This window comes from Elephas maximus, chromosome 6, assembly GCF_024166365.1.
Source record: "Elephas maximus indicus isolate mEleMax1 chromosome 6, mEleMax1 primary haplotype, whole genome shotgun sequence".
Lineage (NCBI taxonomy): Eukaryota > Metazoa > Chordata > Mammalia > Proboscidea > Elephantidae > Elephas > Elephas maximus.
The window spans coordinates 138059779-138077567 of record NC_064824.1 but is presented as its reverse complement, the minus strand read 5'-3'; the positions used below and the strand labels follow the sequence as shown (position 1 = coordinate 138077567).

At 48.5% G+C, this 17789-nt stretch overlaps 1 protein-coding gene across 5 annotated transcripts in view; it reads right to left on the bottom strand.

Annotated features, from left to right (window-relative positions):
• AGAP1 (ArfGAP with GTPase domain, ankyrin repeat and PH domain 1) overlaps positions 1-17789 on the bottom strand; it is a 661010-nt gene that overhangs the window by 193060 nt on the left and 450161 nt on the right. For 3 of the 5 annotated variants that reach the window (XM_049888501.1, XM_049888498.1, XM_049888499.1), the window contains one exon: positions 12514-12672. The exons of the other annotated variants lie outside the window; for them this stretch is intronic. In XM_049888501.1, coding sequence (XP_049744458.1) covers positions 12514-12672 — 159 coding nt within the window. The remainder of the gene's footprint in view (positions 1-12513; positions 12673-17789) is intronic. 5 annotated transcript variants of the gene reach the window in all.

Sequence of the window (17789 nt, the reverse complement as noted above, 5' to 3'; positions counted from 1 at the left end):
GGGTGTTTGTAACAAGTAACCAAGTGTGCAACATGCAGCCAGGGCTGAGGTCCAGTCCCTAGAGGCTCCTCCCTACCTCCTGATCCTACAACCACTCTCTATAGGATGTGGGTTTCAGACCCTTCCCTGAACCCTGGTACTCTGCTTTTGGACACTTTGCAATTTGCCAGTATCCTTCTCAAAACAGCCAACCAGTTGCCTTTGAATCAAGCTCAACTCATGGTGACCCCATGTGTGTCAGAGTAGAAATGTGCTCCATAGAGATTTCAATGGCCGATTTTTCACAAGTAGACTGGCAGGCCTTTCTTCCAAGGCACCTCCGGGGGGAACTGAATGTCCAACCTCTCAGTTAGCACCTGAACGCTTAACCATTTGTACCACCCAGGGACAAAAGTGACCCCACAGGAGAACTCAGTAGGCCTGGGTGAGGCGTGTTCAGATCAGAGCCCTGTGAGATGGTGAACGGCCCCTCTCAGACAGAGCGAAGGGTAAGCTAAGACTTCAGAGCCCTTTAACAGAGCCTCACGCAGGTCTCTACCTCCAAGGTTGGTGGCTCTATCTTTGTACAACTGGTTTGTATACCCAACTTCAGGTATTTATTTCCAAGCTGCACTCTGTTAGCTTCTACCTGTTCTGCTGCCTTAAACCGGTAGGATGCTGAGACGACGCCTCTAGATATGTCGCCCACAGACCCGGTGAGCTTGTTGCCCACGTCCGCACACAGGCTGCGGATGGCCGTGCTGGACCGCCAAGGGCAGCCCGACGTCCTCACACAGGGTCCTGGAGACAGTGATTAAGATGCAGGCAGACGTTAGACCTGGACTTGACCAAGAACTGCTGTGTGAACTCAGACAAGTCACTTAACTGCTTTCTATCTCTTTGCTCTGAATCCGGGCTTGGCCACCAAGCTCTGTGTAACCTCCACTTCCTCATCTAAGCTGGAGGTCACATTAGTACCCATCCTGTGGGGCTCTTGTACCTGCCAAGGAGCGAGTGTTCCACTACGCCACTCAACGTCATTATCGGTAGCAGTAGCAGGGCTGCCCGTTAGCTGGCTAAGGCCCTTCTTCCACCTTAGGGGACTGGATGAGGGCCCCCCCTCCCAACCGTTGAGTTCCTTGCTGCGGACAAGGCCCTGTCTCCAGGTGACTGCAGTAACCCTCAAAGAAGGAAACGGCCCCCTCTGTTCACTGGGAGGGACTCTTATCTAATTCATGGTGGGGACCAGCAATGGGGGCTGAAAGGGGCCTCAGAGCCAAGGCCCTTATTGTAGAGATCAGGATTTCTTGATCTGGGTACCACGGACGTTTTGCACCTGATCATTCTTTGTGGTGCTGGGGCTGGGGGGGATCGTCCTGTGAACCGTAGGATATTTAGCAGCACCCTTGGCTTCTACTCACTAGGCTCCAGTAGCATTCCCCTACCCCCTAGGTGTGACAATCAAAAAGGTCTCCAAAAGACCCAAACCAAACCTGCTGCCGTCGAGTTGATTCTGACTCAGAACAGAGTAGTACTGTCCCAAAGGGTTTCCAAGGAGTGGTCAGTGGATTTGAACTGCTGACCTTTTGGTTAGCAGCTGAACTCTTAACCACTGTACCACCTGGGCTGCAAAACATTGCTAAGTGTCTCCTGGGGGGCAAAGCAGCCCAGGATTGGAAACCATTGGTCTAGATGAAGATACCGAGGGGCAGAGGCACTAAGAGACTCGTCAGGGTATGACAGCAAAAGGCAACAGTATCTTTCTCTACTGCCTGTTTAAAATGATTGCTAGGGTACCGCAAGGTAATTACAGGCAGACTGCTGGTCCTCGGTCACGAAATCCACTGTTCCCATTCTAACCAGCAGGGCAGTGTTTGCCCAACCTCAGTTTCCACTGCTCAGCAGCTAACTGCTGCAAACAGCTGACAGGAAGGAGCTAACGAGACAAAAGTATAATATTAAGTTGCATTTTTCTGACTGGGAGGAAAAAACCCCACACCTTTCACCCCCTGTGGCCAGTTACCCTGAGAGCTTCTCCTTTCTCCTTTGCCACATGCAGAGAAAGGAAAGCAGGTGGTTCCAAGCATAGATGGGAGCCAGGGTCATCCATTTAATTAGGATGTCCAGCTTGGTGAGGCAAACAGACCGGCAGAGGCTGAGGCAGGAAGTGCCCGGCTCTGAGAGATGAGAGCCCAGGGGCCCTTTAACACTGAGTGAAGCTGAAAGTTGATGACAAGCCCCAGGGAATGGCTTCTGAATCTCAGCCAAGATTTAGGAGGAAATGAAAAGTTCAGGGCAAGTGAGAGAAAGAAAAACATATACCTATGTTGTATTTCCTGAAAAAGCTACCTCTATAAAAAGACAGTTTTTAAAATGCAATGACTTAATGCTAAGCATTCATTTCTCCTCTCAGAAATAACAGCAGCAGAGGGGAAAGACTGTACGCTGTGGAGCCAGAAAGACTTGGGTTTGAATGCTGACTAACTGCTAAGCGTGTAAGGAGCCCGGCTGTTGCAATGGTTAAGTGCTCGGCTGCGATCTGAAGGGTTGCTGGTTTAAACCCACCAGTGCTTCTGCAGGAGAAAGACCTGGTGATTTGCTTCCATGATGATTACAGTCTAGAAAACCCTACGGGGCTACTCCACTCTGCCCTATAGGGTCGCCAGGAGTCGGGATCAACTCAATGGAACACACCGATGACAACAAATTAAGAGTGTGTTCTTAGCCAAGTTGCTCAAGCTTTTTGGACCTCAGCTATCCAATGAGGAGAAGGACTCTGAGGGAGTATTAGAGGGGAATCTCTGGGCACACGGAGACAGCTAACAATGAGGCAGTCAGTCCACAAACGTAGGTTCTCCCTCCCCCCCTCATTAAAATCCTCCCATAAATCCAGCCTCCGGGTCAGAGGGTAAGGAGCCCTGGTGCTGCAGCGGTTAAAGCAGTCTGCTGCTAATCAGAAGGTTGGTGGTTTAAAACCACAGTGGCTCTGTGGGAGAAAGGTGTGGCATTCTGCTTCTGTGGAGATTCACAGCCTTGGAGACCCTACAGGGTGGTTCTGCTCTGTCCTATAGAGTCGTTACGAGTGGGAATGGACTCCAAGGCAATGGGTTTGGTTTTGGTTTGGTCAGAGTGCAGTAGTGTCACACTACCACCACCTCGTGGTCATTTGGTAAAATTGCAAGTATAATGTCTAAAGTGAGGAAAAAAGTGCTGAAAGTACAAAAATTACAATGAACTGAGAGTAAACGTTCCTGGAGCCCACAGTGAAGGCAAGTGTGCTGGAAACTTGGTGGTCGCAAATGCAGGGCTACCAACCCTCCTTGGGACAGCTCTATGGGAAGGGAGAAGCAAGAGAAGTGCAGGACAGACAACCACCAAAGCCGTGACTGGTGTTTCTAACCCCAATCGTTAGAACAGCAATACAAAAAAGATTTTCTCCATGGGAAGAAATAGTTAACAGTTAGCAAAAAACTCAAAGGCATCAGAATCAGAATCCGTTGTGTCTAACAGTCATAGATTCTGGTAGGCAGACACACGATGAAGCGGTTAGAAGGAAGCAGGACCCACACACACAGTGGGATGCAGGCACACCTTCCCGGCAGAAAGAGGAAAGATGGATAGGCATCGATACCGGATGCTGACAAGGCTGTACCGTGGCCTGATGGAGGACATTCTGAAATGAGCAGGCTGATGAGAGGTTGAAGAGCTGCGCTACGGAGTAATTTGTAGCGGTGCCATATTGACGGTGACGGCCGGTCAGGGTGGCAGAAGATAAACTGGGTTGGAGTGGGGCCATCAGAACAACCTGATGGCCAAGGAGGCGGCAGGGAAGGGGGCGCTCAGGTGACAGAACTAGAAAACAGGGCACGGCAATGCCTGAGGCTACCAGCCCTAGACTGGTATTCCCAGAGGACCGTGCAGAGGGGCCTCCCGGGCTGCCCCAGCCACTCAGGGATGCACCCAGATGCACACCCAGGGTCCACAGCATTGGGTCTGGCCTTCAGCACCGATGTGATGCACCTCCAAACGCATCTTGCCTCGCAGAGAGCTATGACAACCGAGTATGCTACAAATGACTCCCGAGAGCTCCCACAGCAATGCTTACTGTTGGCTAGCACTTCTAGAGAAAATCACCTACAAAGAAAATGATTAATTAAAAAAAAAAAAAAAAGATTGCAGGCTTCCAATAAGATTCAAGAAAACCCGCGGCCAACAGTTGTTGCAGAGATAATTGCTCTGACTCTATCGATAAAGCTAAGCTGCCCCTCCGTGGACGGCAAAGCCCGATTTCTTTTACCCGGGATGATACGCTGAGGCTCACGGCCCCCTCCTGCCATTCCGGTGATAAACAGTTTAAACTACAACAGGGTCTGACATGTAGATCAATTCTGGGTCCATAAAGAATCTACACAAGAGGTTCCAGGACAGGAATTTACAGCCACCAGTTTTTATTCTCTCTTGCTGCTAAAATTACTTCTGTCAAACACTTAGGAGAGGAAGAAAAAAATGTAAAAAAATTAATTTTTCATGTACTACGGGAACAGCCTTTTTCAAGGCAGAAGCTTTAAGATGAATATGTATCTGTGTTTAAAAAATTACATCGAGCAGCATGGGGTGCTTAGCGGAAGAGGGATTCAATCCTCAAAGTTGCTTGCCAGGCAGCAGACAGCAATTTGAAACGCTGAGCCAAGCTGTCGGGATTTTTTCTACGGGCAGATGTGGGTCTCATGTTAGCAATGCCAAATTATATTAGACATTTAATTTTAAACCTCAGGTACTTAGACGTAGAACCTTGCAACAGTCACAGGTATAAAGCAGTGGAGCACCCCACCTCACAGAATGGATTTCTCTTGCCCTCCCGCCTGCACTTGACCAGCAGCCCCTGGTTTTGCAGTTGTGGCCCCCAGAAAGCTGTTTATCTAATCAGGAGCTCCCTGCAGCTGCTAAAAAGACAGGAGGCTTGGGGGCGGGAGGGGGGACCTGCATGCCCAGAAGGGGAGACTCTGAGCAGTTCTCTGAGGCCAAAGTCTTAATTTAGTATGGGTAAATTTTTTTTTTTTTTAAGGGAGCAGAGAAACACAGGATCCCAGTGTTGTTGGTGCTGATACTACTTTTACAATAAAAGTGTGTGACAATGGGAAGCATGTGTCTTCATCAGCACAGGGCATTGGGATTCTAGAAGCTTCTTTCCATCCTGCTGCTGGCACAGGGTGAGCCTTTTATGACCCTGATATCCAAACCAGAGACTGGGGTGGGGGAGGTGGGGGGGTGGGAGCAAAAATCATTAAAATAAGAAAGGAGGAGGAGGAGGAGGAAAAGTTTGTTATCAACTGCGACTTAAAAAATACGTGAGCTGATGGAAAAAAACACACAGAGAAAGCTCTTAATTGTGTTTGTTTCTTTTGTGATTATTTTGCAAGTATCCTGGGGAATTCCTAGCAGGTCTTCCGAGGTCGCTGTCAGGCTGTGTGCCTTGATCTCATTAAGTCAATGGGGGGCAGGGGGAGTCTAGCCACTCCATGAATCACCTGGAGTGCGGGGCAGGGACTGTGCTAACCAGAGGGGAGCCAGGACATCACCCCCCCGCCCCCCAAAGGCCGATGGTGAGATGCTTTAGCCCAGGGCAGGCTTCCCAGACATTCCTGAGGACCACCTGGGGCTCTTGCTTGCAGCGCCCACCCAGCGGGACCTGGGGTTCTGCATCTCTAGCCAGCACCCAGGAGACCTCAGAGGCTGCTTGATCTGCGGAGCACGCTTTGAGAGGGAAGTCTGGAGCGGTGGTTCTCAAACTTCAGCACGCCAGGCAATCAGGAGAAGGGCTGGTTACAGCCCAGGCTGCTGGGCCCTGCCCTGGAGCTTTGTTTTCAGGGGGTCTTTTTTTTTTAGGGTGGGGCCTGAGAATTTACATTTCTAAGGGATTCCCCAGGTGATGCAGAGGAAGCATACTTTGGCCACCAGGGTTTGAATCCTGGCTCTTCCCACTAGGTGACCCAGGACAAGCTGTATTTAACCCTTCCTTACCACTTTTTTTTTTTTTTTACCACAGCCTGGAGCCCTGAAGACTTGCAGTGGTTATGACCTACTGCTGCTAACTAAAAGGTCAGCAGTTTGAACCCACCAGACTGTCCCTGGAAACCCTGAGAACAGTTCTACTCTGTCCTGTAGGGTCGCTAGGAGTCGGAATTGACTCAATGGCAACGGGTTTGGTTTTTTTTTTTTTTTTATTACCACTGCCTATCCATCTGCAAAATGGCACTGACAACGGTGTCCACTGCGTGGGGATCAAACAAGATGATACACACAAAAACCAAAACAAACAGACAAACCCAGTGCTGTCGAGTCGATTCCCACTCATAGCGACCCTATAAAAGCCCTCAATAAATTCCACCAACTACTATTATGACTTCCTTTTCCCTAGAAAAGACAGACATAAGTGAAGAGCCCATTCAAACCACAGGAAGTTTATTTTCATGTAATGTTCTGCTTTTCTGTGTCCTATCTGCTATTTAAAACATCACCTGTAAGTCTTAAGAAGCCCTGGTGGCACAGTGGTTAAGAGCTCGGCTGCTAACCAAAAGGTCAGCAGTTTGAATCCACCAGCCACTCCCTGGTCACCCTATGGGGCAGTTCTGCTCTGTCCTACAGGGTCGCTGTGACTCAATGAATCGACGGAATGGCAACGGGTATTTTTGGTGTCAAAAGACGGCAATGACTTTTGCAGTCCTGACCTCGCAGAACTCTTTGCTCCTCGTTTTGCTGCACCCCAAGTAGCATCTTCCATTTCACTGCAGCTCCTTGGCTGTTCCATTTTTTGTTTCTTATTCTCGGAGTCTTTGCCCAAGTTGCCCCAATGCTTGTAACAGCTTCCTCCCACTGTCACATACAAAAAACCCCCATCTGGTTCTTCAAGTCACTGCTCCAGTCTGATTCTCTCCGGGAAGTTTTCCTGGAGTAATGCCCTCCACGATTTCAGCACTGGGCTTTCTCCACAGCTCTCCGTGGGTATCCCTCAGCAGCCTAACACTCAGGGCTGGACGTGTGCTTGTCTTCTGTGGTGGTGCAGTGGTTAAGCACTTGGCTGCTAACTGAAAGGTCGGCAGTTCGAACCCACCAGCTGCTTCTCGGGAGAAATGGCCTGGCCATCTGCTCCCGTAAAGATTACAGTCTTGGAAACGCTATGGGGCAGTTCTGCCCTGTCTTATAGGGTCACTATGATTTGGAATCTATAGGTACAGGTGTTCAGAGTTAAGCCTCCTGAGGTCAGGGGGCATAGCTAGTCTTTAAGAAATACGCCACATGAATGAGTAAGTGGTACCCAAGTGCGCGAAGGGAAGTGAACTGGCTCTAAAAACTTAAAAGCAGCATCCCAACGTAGGAGACCTCAGACTCCTACAAACCAAACCTGTTGCTGTCAAGTCGATTCCGATTCATGGCGATCCCACATGTTACAGAGTGGAAGTGCTTCATAGGGTTTTTGTAAATGTTGTGATTTTTTTTTTTTTTAATAATTTCTTTGCTTTACAAGTGGGATCAACACAGGTTATGGTTTTTCATTTTGAGCGGCTCTCAACGGAAGGCTCACCAAGACTTCTGTCTGAGCGGCTCTCTAATCTCAGCACGTTTAAGCCTGAGCTCAGTGTCTTCCCTCCAAATCTGTACATGGGACACTGGCACGCAACACGCAGCCCGAACCTGGGAATCAGCCTCTCCTCTCTCCACTCTAGTACTCCCAGGAACCAACTAATCACCATATCGTACCACCGTTACCTCTTAAAAGCCAAAAAGCAAACCCACTGCCTTCGAGTCGATTCCGACTCATAGCGACCCTACAGGACAGAGTAGAACTGCCCCATAGGGTTTCCAGGCTGTAATCTTTAGAGGAACAGATCACCAGGTCTTTTCTTCCATGGAGCAACAGGTGAATTTGAACCATCGACCTTTCGGTTGGCAGCCAAGCGCTTAACCACTGCACCACCAGTGTTCCTTTTTTACCTCATAAACACCTACACCGATGATAATTCTCTCTTCTCTAGACACCGTAGTGGGCACAAAGACATTGTTGTTGTTGTTAAGTGCTGCTGAGTTGGCTCCGAGTCATAGCGACCCCGTGCACAAGAGAACAAAACACTGCCCGGTCCCGCGCCATCCTTGTTATGCTTGAGCTCATTGTTGCAGCCACTGTGTCAATCCACCTTGCTGAGGGTCTTCCTCTTCTTCACTAACCCTGCACTTCACCAAGCACGATGTCCTTCTCCAGGGACTGATTCATCCTGACAACATGTCCAAAGTATGTGAGACAAAGTCTCATTATCCTTGCTCCCAAGGAGCATTCTGTCTGTACTTCTTCCAAGACAGATTTCTTTGCTCTTCTGGCAGTCCATGGTACAGTCAGTATTCTTCACCAACACTGTAATTAAAGGTGCCAATTCTTCTTTGGTCTTCCTTATTCATTGTTCAGCTTTAGAATGCTTATTGTTCAGCTTTAGAATGCGTATGAGGTGAATGAAAATATCATGGTGCGGGTCAGGTGTACCTTAGTCCTCAAAGTGACTTTTCTGCTTTTTAACACTTCAAAGAGGTCTTTTGCAGCAGATCTGCCCAAAGCATTACATCATTTGATCTCTTGGCTGCTGCTTCCATGGGCATTGATTGTGGATCCAAGTAAAATGAAATCCTTGACAACTTCAATCTTTTCTCTGTTTATCGTGATGTTGCTCATTGGCCCAGTTGTGAGGATTTTTGTTTTCTTTATGTTGAGGTGCAATCCATACTGAAGGCTGTGGTCTTTGATCTTCGTTAGTAAGTACTTCAAGTTCTCTTCACTTTCAGCAAGCAAGGTTGTGTCATCTGCATAATGCAGGTTGTTAACAAGTCTTCCTCCAATCCTGATGCCCTGTTCTTCATATAGTCCAGCTTCTCAGATTATTTGCTCAGCATACAGATCGAATAAGTATGGTGAAAGGATATAATCCTTATGCACACCTTTCCTGATTGCAAGCCATGCAGTGTCCCCTTACTCTGTTTGAATGACTGCCCCTTCGTCTATGTGCAGGTTCTGCAAGAATACGATGAAATGTTCTAGAATTCCCATTCTTAGCAAGGTTATCCATAATTTACTATGATCCACACAGTCGAATGTCTTTGCAGAGTTGGCACATAGGCGGGCATTATCATTACTATCATCCCAAGTTTGCAGATGAGCAAACAGGCCTACCGAGGTTAAGTAACCTGCCTGAAATCACATAACTAGTACACAGCAAAGTCAATATTCAAGTTCAAGACTGATTCCAAAGACCCTGGTTCTTAAACCCTGTGTCTCTAACTCAGCCATCATGGCTCTGGCTTAAGCTTCATCTTTTCTCAGTCTCCTTATTTGTCTCTCTGGATTCACTGTTTTTTTATAGCTTCTTTTTGCCTTTATTCTACTTTTAAAGCCAAGTTTATAAAGGTATATAATATACAAAAATAAAGTTCCACAGAGTTTTCTTGGCTGTAATCTTTATAGAAGCAGATCACCAGGCCCTTCTTCTGCAGCATCGCTAGAAGGGTTTGAACTGCCAACCTTCGGGTTAGTAGCCCAGCACGAACCATTTGGGCCACCCAGGGACCTTCAGTCTCTTACAGGCCCTGTGCGTCGCTTTGGCGAAATGTGACTTTCAATAATAGAGCCTCATGATTTGGTGGTGTGGTGATGCCTACTATATACACCTACACTAAAATCTGAGAAAGCCAGAACCTGTGTGAAGCAGAAACCTGTCAGAAAAAGCAAAAGCAAATGTCTTCCACTGATAGAGAGCGAGAGAAAAGCGGTAAGACTGCACCCTGTCAAAAGCGGACAACTGGTGAGACGCAGAAAACAAGGCAGTCCCATCGAGTTCCGGCTCTCGCAGGTTTCACTGCACCACCACACGCAGAGAGCTGTGAAGGAGGGGGAAAGTCATCTAGCGAATCTTTATCAAAGAGAGAACTGCGTGAAAGGGAAGTTGGTACCGAATGGATCGTAGACAGAGCAACGTGCCTTTTCTATAAAACCATTCTGATGGGGGAGACAAAGATTTGGGGTGACGGTCTCTTTAGGGAACTTGCTCTTGTAGTCCTCCCTCCCAATATAATTCCTACAGCACTTAAGGAACAGAGCCTAAAAATTGCCACTCTAACCACACCCCACTGGTGACAATTCTCAGTCAAAGTAGGAAATCTTTAGAACGGAACTCTTCAACACGGCAGGGCCTCGTCACTGTCACATGCACCCACAGACACTGGGACGGCCCAGCATGGGGAGCGGGACACCTGAGCTTCCTTCCGCCGTCAAACATGGCTGCTTGTTAGCACCTTACACAGAAATGCGGTGGCAGAACTAAACCTACTTGAATAATAAGACTTGTACTAACAGAAAAATCCGCATACTTTAAAGCATTTGATAATAAATAAGTACGTGAATGGCTTGTGCCTCCTAAACAACATGATGGGGACACTAATCGTAGATGTTCAATAAGGGAAGCCACACCCCAGGTGCTGTGCCATGTACCTCACAGCCACGCCAGGGAGGGAATGACACGCCCATTTAACAGGTAACAGAGGCTACTGCTCAAGGCTGTGACCAGCAGGTGGTGGTGCTGGGCCTGCAGCATTTGTCCAACGACGATAGCTCCCCTCAGCCCAGGCTGTGCTGAACGCGCCCTGGTGAGGGAGGCATGCACACTGCATTACCAGGGAAAGAACAGCATGTGGTTAATTCAAGGAGCCCGGGTGGTAAAAGCGGGTTGCAACTGTCTGCTAACCTAAAGGTTGGCAGTTTAAACCCATCCAGTGGCTTCACAAATGAAAGACCTGGTGAACTGCCTCCCTAAGGATTACAGCCAAGAAAACTCTATGGTGCTCATTTCTACTCCGTAACATGAGCTGGAATTGACTCAACGGCAACAGGCTTGGTTTTTGGCTTTTGGTTAATTTATAATGACTTTAAAACCCCCTTCATCGGGATTCTCAAGTTGTCGTCATGCTTTCAGATCAAAGGCAGAGAGCCTGGAGGGACCTCCCAGAGGCAGATGGCACGCATGCGCTACCGACCAAATTGTCTTTTCTTAAATGAGTAAGGAACACTGGCACTGGGGATGCGGTGTGCCAGGAACGGGGTCCCGGGCGACTTTACATTCGTCTGCTCCGCGTCTTGACCCCTCTAGACTCAAGAGCTGACTCTACTGCTTCGACTCCGCCCTCTCACGGGCTTGGGAGGTCTTCCTCTGAGGCCTGTGTGTGGCAGCAGTGTCTGCCTGACGCTCGCAGAGTCACGGGAAGTAGGGGTGCTGTTTACCCACAGCCAGCGTCCTCTTGCAGCAGCTGTGAGGTCTACTGGGAAGGCCCGACGCTCCAGCCTTTTAATTAGAACAAATTATGCTAAAATGACTCTTAGACCCTGTCTGATGGATTGTACACAACCATGGGAATTCCCTTAAATACTGGTGAACAGGCTGCAGGCAGAGCGCCACGGGCGACACCTGTCTCAGTGAGCACGGCTCCCTCCAAGATGCACACTGCCTGGCTCCACACACGCCAGGGTGCTTTTCAGTGTGCACGTTTCTTTCCCAAGAAGCTGGCCACACTTGTCATAAAGCAAAAAAAAGTAAGGATGATGGAAGTCTAGTAGCAAAAGATCACAGAGAGATCGCTCCAAAAGGTAGAGGCTACACAAGGGGTCATGGAACGCTGACAAGGAGAATGAGTTATTTACTCTGATGAAAAAAGAGAAATATCCCAATGACATTAAGAGGCTCTTGGTGGTGCAAAGGGTGAAACACTCAGCTAACTGAAAGGTGGGAAGTTTGAAACCACTCAAAGGTGCCTCGGAAGAAAGGTCTGGTGGCCTGTTTCTGAAAGGTCACGGCCATTGGACACCCTATGGAGCACAGTTCCCGGCCACCGGGCACCCTATGGAGCACAGTTCCCGGCCACCGGGCACCCTATGGAGCACAGTTCCCGGCCACCGGGCACCCTATGGAGCACAGTTCCCGGCCACCGGGCACCCTATGGAGCACAGTTCCCGGCCACCGGGCACCCTATGGAGCACAGTTCCCGGCCACCGGGCACCCTATGGAGCACAGTTCTACTCTGACACACATGGGGTCGCCATGAGTCAAAGTTGACTAAACGGCAACAGGTTTGGTACGTACGCTAATGGTGGAATGTGAGGCAGCAGGACGCAGGAAGTGTGATATTGGGGTGCCAACTCTGACACTAGTTCTCAGCTGTCACCTCCTTGTCTTGTGACCCCAGGCAAGCCACTTGCCCCTCCACAGCCTTGCTTCCGATCTGTCCAATGGGTATGGAAGTGCTGCCTTCCTGCATCAGAGGGTTTCTCCGAGGGACCAGAAAGAGGATGTGGGTGGGACAGCCCACCAGTGACATGACGCTGCACAGCCAGGAGGCAGGACGCCAGTGCTGACGCGGCCACCCCACGGCTCTGCACTCGGACAAGAGCGTGTGTTCACCGAAGACCCTGGTGGCCACAGCTCCGTGGCCTGCGCCCTCTCTTACCACTGCTGATGGCCGAGTTTGCAATGACTGTAGCCTCACTCCACTGGTCAGCACTGGAGACAGAGTAGGAACGCTGGTGCATACCATCCGGCCGGCTGTTGAAGGAGACCAGGCTGACGCCGCTTGCCATCTGAGGCCCAGACGCACTAGTGACATGCCCTAGGAATAAACAAGTCAGGTGAACACCACCGCGGACTGCAGACAAGACGCCAGCGCACGCTACCTACGGGGCCTGAAGGCTTGCACGCGGTGTGGTGTCTACGTTCCCGCCGAGGGCAGCCACCGTCCCTCCTACGTGGACGATGGACGGACGTGTCATACAAAGAATGTTCGAAGGGAGAAAATGTGAAGCAGGTCTTAGGTTGCTTACAGAACCATTTTGCAGGAAACCTGGTGCTTCTTATGGCCACACACAAAGCGACCCTAAGCAAAAACACACCACACAACCATAGTCTCTTAGTCCAGCAGGGGTGAGGGCAAGAGACCCTCTGCCACCTAACAGAACATCTCAATGGTGACATGGCCACCGACTGGGAGCCACCTGTTTGGTGCTGGAGGAGGACGCTACTGGTGAAGCTGTACTTTATGATCAACACAAATCAGAATCCCAAGACGCAGACATCGGAGGAAATGTCAACTCTTCAACCACACGAGTTTACTCTTAACGTTGAAAGGACTAAGTGGAGGAAAAATAACCTTAGCGCCATCGTACTGCATACAGACTCTCGTGAAAAATGGTTCCACTGTATACTTAATGACTTGATTCAGTTGCTTAACGTCAAAAGGAGTTACTACCTGGTCACACTAATTGTAGATTCAAAAACACAATTAAGTGCCTTTCTTGAACATTCAGCCAATCACACCTGGCTGCTAGTGAATCTGTTTGTTAGAATGCTTTATGGCTCTTCAGAGACATTAAAAAAAAAAAATCTTCTTCCAATTGCTTTAGTTTAGAACCAGTTACATAAGTTCTAAATTGTTGTGATAGAAGGGTCCCACAATACAAGATCTTAAATACACAGATCACATTAATAGGTCTCAAGTCTGACCAATTACCCGAATTACCACGGAGCTTTCTAAAATTAAAAAACCCAGCCGTCGAGTCGATTCTGACTCATAGCGACCCTAGAGAACAGAGTAGAACTGCCCCAAAGAGTTTCCAAGGAGCGCCTGGCAGATTCAAACTGCCAACCCTTTGGTTAGCAGCTGTACCACTTAACCACTACGCCACCAGGGTTTCCATGTTTCTAAAATTACCCCAAAAGTTCTAAAATTAGAGGCTCCAAAAACTATAGCTTTGGATTCAGAAAGGCTGGGGGTGGAACTCCAGAGAACAGGCCTTTTCAAAAGCACTCCAGGGATTCGCAGGTACAGTGGCTTTACTACAAACAACTGGCCTGACTATAACCCTGCGCGGCCATGGAAAGTCACAAAATCATCTACTGAGACGGTATGTTACAAATACATGAAGCAAGAAGATGAGGAATTTTGCCTTTAAGAATCCCTTTCTACCTAAAAATACGGCGCCCATTTTGTGCTGTTGTCTGAACCGGGGCATTCACTTTAAATATCAAAACGCAAACCACTCATAGAAAAGTCTACCGGATTCCAGAAAAAAGCTAAAAGTAAAATTTAAGAAAGGCATTAGAACAGCCGGAACTTCCATACTCAAAGTGTAGTCCTCAGACCAAGAGCAGCAGTATCGCTGGTGCAGTGGACTGAATCCTGTCCCCACCACCCAAAACACGTGTTGTAAATCCTAACCCCTATACCTGTGGATATACATTTGGGAATAGGGTTTTCTTTGTTATGTTAATGAGGCCATAGCATGCAAGGTGTGTCTAAAACCAATCAACTTTGAGATAAGAAAGCCCAGATGAGGCACAGAAGCAAACAAGCACAAACAGGGAAAGACAGGTACCCCGTGGAGACCACCAAGGGAACCCGGAAAGGGAAGCTGAAGAGACAAGGATGTTCCCCTAAACCCGGCAGAGATAGCATTCCCCTAGAGACAGCGCCCTGATTTGGATTTCTGGCCTCCTGAACTGTGAGAAAACAACTTGCTGTTTGTTAAAGCCACCCACCTGCGGTATGTCTGTCAGAGAAGCACTAGGTAACTAAGACAGCTGGGGAGCATGTGAGAAATGGGGAATCCCAGGCCCCACCCTGGAATCTGCTTTTTAATAAGATCCCCAGGTCATTCGTGTACACGTTCACATTTAAATAGACCTCATATAGAACTTCGATTAATTAAAAAAGCAACCTCGAACGCAAACCCAGGGAATAACCACTAGCACAAAACCAAGGCTGTAACTAAAGCTGGTCACCACCTGAGACCACGGTTACCAGAGGGGCTGGGCGGGGCAGTGGGCACTGCTGAGTTTAAGCCTCCAGGTGCCCGGTCTACAGACTGGTTCTCATCTCCCCTGTGGCTCTGATGTTCTAAGAGTGTCACTTTAGGGCGTGGATGAGCACCCTACACAACCCAGAATTGGACGTCCAGAATTACACCCTGAATGGTGGCTCTAATGCCCAGTGCCACCCACCCCATAGCAGCCAGGTGGGGGGCGGAGGGGGGGTGAGCCCTGTGTGCCATCTCACAGACTCACAGCAGCAATGCAGGGCCAGTGGGGAGGCACCAAGGGACACCTTACACGCCTCCCGGAACTTTCCATCTGCCATCACTGGGGCCACCCTCTGGGTATGGCCGTGCAGACCACCACGGCCCCTCTCGTCCTGCTCTGACCTGTAGCTGCTCCACTTGCATCTTTTACCCCTAACCCCAACCATACCCCATTCCCAGTTACAGGACTACATAGAAATGACATGACCGAATTTTGGCCAAATCAACGTGTGTGTCTGGACCCAGAGCTATAAAGCAAACTTTCGACCAGATCCACAGACCTTAGGCGGGACTCCGGGTTGGGCCCATGGCGTGTTTCTGTTTAGCTGACAATGTTTCTCTCTCTTTTTTTAAAGGTTATCATTAATTTGGGAGATTTTGTCTAAAAATCCAAGTTTCTGGCATCCCCTGAAAAATGAGACTAACTGGCAGGCTTGGGCCTGTGTTTGCCTTTGGAAACTGTTACAAATTGAACTATGTCTCCCTAAAATGATATGCTGAAGTCCCACAGCCCTCCCCTCGACCTGTGAAGGTGACCCTATTTGGAAACGGGGTCTTTGAAGATGTTAAGATGAGTTAACGTGAGGTCATATCAGGGCAGGGTAGGTCCTAATCCAATCTGAGTGGTGTGTCCTGTAGGACAGAAGAGACAGACAGACATAGGAGGGACTGCCACGGTAAGATGTATCTACAAGCCAAGGAATGCCTGCGGCTACCAGAAGCTTAGGGAGCCCTGGTGCTGCAACCGAACTAAAGGTTGGCGGTTCAAACTACCCACTGGCTGCTCGGGAGAAACATCTGGCAATCTGCTCCCATAAAGACTACAGTCAAGAACACCCTACGGGGCAGTTCTGCTCTGTCAAATGGGGTCACCGTGAGTCGAGACCCACTGGATGGCACCCAACAACAGCAACAACAACAACAAGAACAGAAAGGAAAGATCTCCTAGATCCTTCCAAGAGAGCAGGGCCCTGGTGATACTCTGAATTTGGATTCCTGGCCTCCAGAACTGTGAGACAGTAAGTTTCTGTTTTTATAAGCCCCCCAGTTTGTGGTACTCCGTTACAGCAGCCCCCGGTAACTAGTACAGAAACAAGGTGCCGAGTTGTTTATATCTCTGTCTGAACCTGCCCATTCTCTCCGAATCCACATGGCTGCATCCAGGACAGATACTGACTCTCACCACCCTCCCCACTTCACTCAACCACTCAGCCCTCCTAGTCTCCGGCCGTTGGTTACTGGGAGTTATGAAATCTTCCAAAAAGCACGCACCAGGACGTGCTTATTTCAGAAGGAAAACGTTTCTGATTTTCACTCAAGGGAGTCAATCTCTTTTCCATACACACTCTTTTGCTTTATTTTAATTTCAGTTAAACACTTTTTTTTTGAAAATCAGATAATAAAAGACCAATTAGGTACGAGCTACAGAAACAAATGCATCCAGGCACCTGTTTGTCCAGGCACCTGTTTGTTAAACTAACAATAAAAACATTGTGGAGGATAAAAAATACTGTTTCTGCCCCAAACTCGTAGTCTGGGGTTCCACCAACAGGTATGTGCCTTCAAGTGCGAAAGCATAAAGATGTAAGTTTTAGCACAGAGGTGAACCGGCAGTTCACAAAGTCAGTCACGATACTGCGGGACCAACCGTGCCGGCTGAACATGGTCAGTGAAGCATCTCCCCCGCCCCACCAGGGCACTCCTCAACTAACGATCACACTTCCTGTCATCTCTACTTACTTTTAATAAATCCATCACATCAGTGAAAGAAATCAACTAGCCCCAAATGCTTACTGAATATTTTTAAAATAACTATAGAGATTATACCCCAAAGAATCGAAAGCAGGAAGACAAATAGACCCGTGTACACCAAGGTTCCCCGCAGCACTATTCACAATAGTCAAAAGGTGGGAATGGCCTCAATGTCCATCAACGGATGAACGGACAAATAAAATGCAGGACATACACACAATAGAGTGTTACCCAGCCATAAAAGGAAACAAAGTTCTGACACATGCTAAGACATGGAAAAGCCTTGGAAACATTATGCTGAGTGAAACAAGACAGTCACGAAGGGACAAACATTGTATGATCCCACTTATATGAAATATCTAGGATGGCCCAGGGGATAGAGACCAGTTTTATTAGTGGTTACAGGGACAGGTGTGAGGGGGAGGGGAAAAGCGGACTTACTGCTGGGGGGGGGCACTGAGCTTGTTACAGGAATGAGAAATCTGCAAACGGACAGTGGTGATGGCTGGATGACATGATAAACACAGCTAATGCCACCGAAGTGTACCCGTGAAGAATGCTGAAAAGCCAAGTGGCTTATCGCACATACGTTTACCACAATGGAAAAAAGTAAAAACAATCTAATTATAGTGTTTTGTCTTCATTTCTAATGCCTTATTTTTACACACACACAGAGCAACAAAGGCTGGCGGAGGTGAGATTTCATTTCTGTTCGTGAATGAACATGACCAACTGGCCACGTGATTCTGCTCCCGCTCCAGGTTTTCACATGTATGTACCCAGTAATGCATGCCCTGTCTGCTACCACAGAGTTTTCACCGCTCTAAAAATACTTTTAAGAATGTAAGTGAGATGCTACATTTAACATCATCCACTTCCATTTTCCCCGTGGCCTTCTCAA